The sequence below is a fragment of the Agelaius phoeniceus genome, chromosome 10 (genome assembly GCF_051311805.1).
Source record: "Agelaius phoeniceus isolate bAgePho1 chromosome 10, bAgePho1.hap1, whole genome shotgun sequence".
In the NCBI taxonomy this organism is placed as follows: Eukaryota; Metazoa; Chordata; class Aves; order Passeriformes; family Icteridae; genus Agelaius; species Agelaius phoeniceus.
The window spans coordinates 2,780,933-2,788,442 of NC_135274.1; the positions used below are offsets into that span (position 1 = coordinate 2,780,933).

Consider the following 7,510-nt stretch of genomic DNA (forward strand, 5'->3'; position numbering starts at 1 on the left):
AAAAAATCAGCTGTTTTTTGGGGTTTTTTTTGATCACACCATGCCTGGAAGAACTTGAAATATTCCTTCTTTGCAGTCCAGATCCTTCACAATTCTGTCATTGCACCCCCAGCTCTGATACTGAGATCTGGCATTAAAAGCAGCACAGTGCAGCAACAGTGTGTGGGCCAGGAAACCAGGAACCAAGTGGAACCAGGAACCATTTGGTCTCCAAATGGACATTGGAAGTGCCAAATCTGCCCTGGGATATGCTGGTATGGGACAGTGTATGGCACTCATCCCAGACAATGCACAGATTGAGTGGAAGGCTGCAACAGATGAGAATTCAGTATTTGTATATCACACATGAAAAAAGGCAGGGGAAGGTTTATCATTCACAAATAACATGAATTGATTCACTGAACCAAAAATGGTTTTCATCTGCAAATAAGATAATTTCATTCACTAGAGTGATTGTGCTACAGTTTTACAACAGGATTGAGAGCCTTTTTTATTGATCATTTCAAATCAATTGTGTTGTTGCATACAAATTGGTGCAAAACCAACCAATCACATTTATGACTCTTCTACATCAGTACACGTGGAATGTTGATCTGTATCATCGTGTATTTGTTTGATCAGGCTAATATTTCATCTGCCTCATTGGACTGATAATGTGATGAGAAAAACTCCAATTACTGAAACTGATCGACACATTCACTTCTGTTCAAAGAGCTAGCTGAGGGATTTGGTCTTTTTTAAGCCACCCAGAGATGCATTCTCTTTTCTAATTAGATTTTGCAGAAAGAAATTAAAATCTCCTTTTTAGGCAAAACCATCTTTTGGCTCCACAGAATTCACTTGCAAGTTTGAACTTTCTGTCCTTGAGGAGAGCTGGTAGAATTGGCTACAGAAATCACTTTGCTTCCGTGGGCTTTTTGCATCCTCTGCTTCCTTTGCCTTTCTAAGGACTCAGCATAGAAGATCTTGCTTTCTCCAAGTCAGACAATCCTCCCCAAATCCTAAGGAAATGAACTTCCCCGGCTGTGCCTCAGTGAGGAGAGCGAATAGATCTGCATTCCGCCTCAGGGAGAGAGAGTTCAACAGTTCCTCAAATCTGGATGACACAACTTTGCTACTTTTGCTGGAGGAATGGTCTCTCACCCCATCAGGCACAAACACGAAGATGTTCTTAATCTCTCCAGTTGTCTGTCTCGTGGCAGGTGTCCTCATCATCCCAACCATCTTATTTGTGATTTTCTCTCGGTTTAAAATCCGCCAGGAAACGAGGTACATGCTGCTGGGAAACGCTCTGCTTTCTGATCTGATCTACCTGCTCTTCTACACCCTGTCAGCTGCTCTCAATGCAGCATGTCTACACCTCCCAAAGGAAGTTTGTGTCCTCCTCTTATTTTTGCTGGCAGTGGCTTACTGTGGGGGCCTGTTCACAGCTGTTGCAATAGTCTTGGACACGTACATCGCTGTTTTGTTTCCTCTGCGCTACATTGCTATTCTGCCTCCCTCACGAACGAAAAAAGTCCTTGTATTACTGTGGATGTGTTCTGCTGCTTTCCCTGGGATTTTCTTCTTGGTGCTATGGTCTACCCACAGCTTTGTGCCCTGTGTCCTGGAAATGTGCTCAGTTCCAGTGATACTAATATTAACTCTGAACAGGACTGATGCTGTGAAGCTCTGTTTCTGGCTTTCTACCACAGTTATCATTCTCTGCCTGTCTGTAATATTTTGTTGCTATGCTATTCTGTATTTTAAAACCAAACACTCGGGTATATGGGGGAGCATCTGCTCCAGAGCAAGTGTAACTTTTGTAATGCACAACACTGTCTTATTTTTTTACTTCTTTCCACTCTTGGCCCTTTTTGTAGAATCATTCTTGTGCATTAATGTTTTCATCAGACCACAGACAGGAATCTTGGTCTCCCTGACAGTCTGCAATGTCCTCATGATTCTTCCTAAAGTTCTGTTCCCTTTTCTGTATGGGCTTCGATACAGAGAGATCTCAGCCTCTCTCAAATCCATTGTCAGGAGGAAGCAGCTTCACCCAGTGTCACCTGCCCCACCACCCTCCTGAGGCAACACAGAGCACAGTCACAGCACAGGAGCTGTCCTCACCTTGTTATAGTGCAAGACTGATGGAAATCACCCAGCTTCTGAAGTGGAGAGGTGATCAATCCATAGTAAGAAAACATGGGTTCATCACTGCCTCCTTTGTGCCAAAAGGCCACACATCTTTCATCACGACACAGCTGAGAATATAGTGAATGCTACCCTGGATGAAGTTCCAAGCTTTGTTCTGATGTGAAAGCAGGACCTTCTGGAAGAGATATTGAATCAAGGTCATTTTCACCCACCTGTTCCAGATGCCTTTCTGGAGAAAAGAAAATTAAAAATAGATAATGCAAAGCAAAGAAGTAACCACAGGTCTTGTGACAGCATCACCTACAGCAGAGGATCCTTAAGCTAATGTGCTGTAAAAACAACAACCATTTCTTTAACACAGTACATTCTTGCAGGCTTGGCATCCTAAGTCCTGTTCTTGAGAACTTGCACAGAGAGGTGCCTCTGGAAACTGCTGCACTCAAGTGTAACACCATTGCTCAACTTGTGCAGTGTGCTGGTGTATTCGCTGCCTTATGGATTCCATGTGACAATCTGCAAAACACTGATGCTTTGATAAAATCTCCTCCTGATGGGAAGCCACCTTAGATCAGTGTCCGCTGGACAGCCCAGCACATGGCACTGCCAGGCATCACAGAGTGATGGAAGTGCTGCTGGGGGAGGGAGGGCAGGGGCAGCGGGTGCCATTCCCTCCCTGCCGGGTGCGGAGCTGCTGCGCCCGCGGAGCCCAGCGGGGCAGCCCAAGCCCTGAGTCCCTGCTGGGGCCAGTGGGTGCTACAGGAGCCCGGGGCAGCCCAAGCCCTGAGTCCCTGCTGGGGCGGCTCAGCCTCGGCTGAGCACCAGTGGGTGCTGCAGGAGCCTGGGGCAGCCCAAATCCTGAGTCCCTGCTGGGGCCCTGCTGAGGTGACTTGCCCAAGGCTGAGCCCAGCAGCTGGGGCAGCAGGGCAGGAGCAGAGAGGTGCCAGGCTGGGCACAGGAGCACCCACACTGCGGCTCAGACAGGACCCGGGGCGAGGGACTGAGTGTGAACACCACTTCTGAATCTCTGCCCAGGCAGCTCCCAGTTCTGCCTCACAAAAATCTCCCCCAGCAGCCTGATCTCAGCTTACAGCCACACCATGTCAGAGCTGCTGCTGCGTACCTGCCACCAAAGCCTCGGGAAGGTCAGGAGAGAGGTTGGTGTACTGGGGCAAGAAAAATGAGATCCATTTTAGGTTTTCCAGATCAGCCACCTACCTACAGAAGACATACAAGCGAAACATATGTCTGACCTTTGAAGAAACCAAAATGTCATCAGATATAAACATCTAATGATGTGGGAAATTTAAATTGCTATTCTGTCCCTTGAACTTGAGAAAAGAGTTCTGTATTTCCAAAGATAATATTTTTAGAATTTGTTATGTTTATGTATAAATACATTGGACTTTTAAAAAGGTCCTTGATTTCACTCTGTGCAGTATTTTCCTTGTGCAGACTCTCTCCACCTTCTGTTTGCTTAAAGCAATATACAGAAAGTGCTGAATGTGGCTTTTGGCTATTTCACACTCATCTGAAGAATTCCACTACGTGTGAGCCAGGAGGAGATCAGTGTCTGGTTGCATGAAATGTTTTTGGCAGGAAAGTGAGTTCGAGCAGTTCCTGCTGATCTTCTCTCCTCATTCCCAAACTGCTTTTACTCTCCTCACATTGCAGTGTCCACTCTCTCCTGTTTGCTGATGCAACTGCTTCTGGGGTTGCAGGTTAAAAATATCTCTTCAAAGAGAAGTGGTGTTTTCATTTTAACTGAGGTTATCCCAGCAATCTTTTTTATAGGATCTTCTGAAAACAGCTGCATCAGCACAACTGAGGGTGTAACAAATTCCAGTTCAGAGGTGGGGGAATGAGCAGGGATGTCTTAGAGGCTTTGCTGCTAAGGGACACTTCTGGTGTGAGAAGTATCTCTAAGGTAAAATTGTGGCAAGTGAATGAACTGTAATATTGCATATTGGCTTTAACCATGGTTCTGTGCTTCTCAGTCCTCTTCAATAAAAGGATCTAGAAGTTGCTTTTTACTGGCTGCTTTTATTTTTCTCCAAGATGAATGCACCATGGACATCTGTCACAGAAACTATATTTGTGTACTTTATATTCAACCTGTAACAGGGGTCTTCCATAATACATAGGAAGGATGGGAAAAATGTCTGCAGACTGGATCAGGCTCTTTCTGCTGAACCCCTTTGGCACGTGGGAAGATCAGGAATGGAAGAGGCATTTGTGAATCCCCAGGCTTTAATATCCTGGGCCAAATTTTTATGCCAGTGCCCAATGACAAGGATGCTGATAATTCACAGGTTGTTTTGTCCATGCAAGGTCCATTCACGTTTACCTCAATTGGAAATTTTCATGATAAGTAGTAAAGATAACTGTGTAAATAGCACAGAGTAAGGTAATTCTATATGGAGCCATAGGTGACTTTGTGTAACAGCAAGTTAACAGTACTTGGTCCTCCTGCTGCCCTCTGACAATTGTGAAGGTATAATCTGGACAGGATTCTGTTGCCAATTCTGTAACTCTCTCTTACATACACATGTCCTGGCTACAACAAGAATTTTGGTAACATAAAAAAGGATGCTGAAAGACAGAGCACACGAATCAGTGATTGTGGGAAGTTCATGTATGTATAAAGTCTGCCCACAGTGACATCACAAGGACCAGGCAAACAAAACACTGCTCTGTGGAGATGGTCTTCTAAGAAAGATCATTTCAAGCTGATATTAATTCTCTTTAAAGTGGTTAACATTAGATAGGTACCTTTTTCTTAAGTGACTGCTTGTAAACAACTTCTTCCCATGGAATATTAGTGTGCTGTTTGGTACAAAAGCAGCAGGTTATAGTGTGTGCATACAAGAAACACACCATGTGCCTGAACAATTTGCCTTTGGGATTTCCAAAGGGCTCACCAGGGCAATGTCACAAGCACTGGGTTCCTATAATGCTTTTCATAAATGTTGTGGGTTTTGTCTCAAAGAATGTTAGGCTTCTGCATTTTTCAGAACCTCATGGGTGTAGTGATCAGCAGCCTTGTATGGATGTCTCCACATAAGCTCTGGAAATTCAAACTGAGACTGTTTACCAGAGCCCAGTAATCGACCTCTCCCAGGTCACATAAGTGAACTTCTCAGACGTCAAGAAGTTTGGCTGCCCTGCATTTTAATTTGAAGTGAAATGGAGAGCAGTTGGCTTTAACATGTGATTTGGCAGCTGGGGGCAGTAATCCTTTAATGAATTGCAGCAGCATGAATCACTAAAGGTATTCTAATTTATAGCCTAAATATATTCCTGGTCAGTTTTTCCCCTCTTTTCTTGTGCCAGTGCTGTCACAACGTTTACCTCTGCTCTCTTCCCTCTCCTGGCTGGATTTAAAGTGCAGTTTGCTGTCTGTAACCTGCAGACTGAAGGGAGTCAGACCTGCATTCCAGGGACTGGGGCTGTGCCATACATCACTGCAGACATAATTACATCAGAGATATGTCTGTGCCTCAAATGAGATCAGTTTCGCTGTCAGGAGATACAGAGGATCTCCATGCAGGTAAACAAGCACACAGCTTTGGATCTGAGGTACAGTTCATTGCAAGCATTTGAGTAATTATTCAGTAAAACTAATTAACCCCCTGCAGTTTTCGTAATTACTGTTGGAGTGTCTACTTCTGCTCCATCAATTGGCTGTGTCATTTTCTACTGGAACTGTAATATCGAAGAGGGCAGAAGGAAAGTGCCATTGCCTGGTTGCACTGGGGGCAGCCGAGATCCCTGGGGCTGTGTCAGGGCTGGGGAGCAGCAGCAGCTGCCCCGAGGCAGCTCCTGCAGGGACAGTCAGCTCCGTGCTTCGCTGGTCACTGCTTTGTACACCTGATACTTGTGCTCCTCGGGCAGGAACTGCGGCTGTGGCCATTCCCTGCCGGAGGGGGGGATGCACGGCAGATGGGAAAGAGCCTGTCATAGGAAAAGGAAATTGCAAGGTTTTGAAACTTGATTTCTGTTGTCTTCTGTCTCCGCCCCCACCTCGCTGCTGGCAAACAGCACTGCTGGTTCTTTTTTCACAAACCTTGTGATTTTTGGTGTCTGTATAAAACTACTGATTTAGATGTTTTTGTTTTTCAGTGTATTTCAAGTCCTTCGGATTGCAACATGAATCCAGAAGGTACAAAGAGTAGAGAGACAAATAACCACAACTCTTCACTCACTGCTATTAAAATGTCAGAATTTGTGAGCAATTCATGACTTAGGAGAGGGGAAAGGAGCCAAGCTGTGGTTGTGCTGTTTTGTGTTTGTCAGCGAGGGCTGTTTTGGCTTATGATTGCCCAAGGTCTGCACATGTGACTAGGAAACCACCTTGGGACAGACAAGAGGCTGTTTCCTGCCTTTGAGATGTGGAGTTAAGAATTTGTATTAGGAAGTTTATTTGGACAACTTTTTTCTAATTCAGTAGTTTATCTTTCTCAAGGAAAAAAAATACAAGTTTTTGCTACAAACATTACAGGGAGAAAATCAGCAACCAGTTCCTGAGGGCTACTGGTTTTTAGGATGATTCTCAGTAGGAAGAACTAGTCAGATTCAACAGCTGCTATAATTAGTTTTCCCGACAGGTAAAGATACAAAATGCAGCTCCTAAAGAGTAAAGAGAGACTCCCCCCATTCATCCACCTTCTCTGTCTCTCTAGACCAGCCAGTGCTACCAACCAAGGCAAAGGTGGTAACTGCTCTTCTCAAAAACCTTTTGAAATAAAACACTCTGTCTGGAGGGTCCTTCTTCATGCCCTCTGAAAAGCAGAGTGGGGGCCAGCATGGAAGTGTGAGAAGTGCTGACCCTGCAGAACGACAGGAACGTAAAGAAAGAAGGGGAGCAATTAAAAAGTAGTTGAAAATGGAAGGCCTGTGGGAAAGTTAGAGTGAGAAAGTGTGGGGATTGGCTGAAATTGCAGAGATGAGTTCAAGGCATGGGGCAAATTGCAGAAGAGACAGGATTTCCTGCAGTCTTTCTGAGGGAAGGACACAGACCTGTTGGAGGGCTGACCCACCCCACGGGCTGTGCCTGCCCTGCTCAGCCTGCACCAGGACTGTCTGCAGGCCCTGCCACACCACTGAGCACTCAGGCACTAGTGTGCTGAAATTCAGAAACCTGTGGTTTTTTCCCAGCCTAACATGATAGAAATATTATTTTTAATACTGTATAAGGCAAAGGGAGACATTACAGAGAGGGAGGGAGGCTGGAAGAAGTCACTTCTCTCTGCTTGGAGAGATTTGTTTTGCACTGCATTTTCTGTCTTGATTTAATAGCGAGTTGGCTCTTTCCAGCAACTAGGCAGGGGAGGAGGGACGGGAATATGTTCCCAGTCTTTGGCCAAGAGTGTCCCAG

The 7,510-nt window shown here is 45.2% G+C and overlaps 1 protein-coding gene across 1 annotated transcript; it reads left to right on the top strand.

Annotated features, from left to right (window-relative positions):
• Positions 1-1,009: 1,009 nt before the first annotated feature.
• On the top strand, positions 1,010-2,068 carry GPR148 (G protein-coupled receptor 148). The gene has a single exon (XM_054639768.2). The coding sequence runs from the start codon at positions 1,010-1,012 to the stop codon at positions 2,066-2,068; it is 1,059 nt and encodes a 352-aa protein (XP_054495743.2).
• Positions 2,069-7,510: the final 5,442 nt, after the last annotated feature.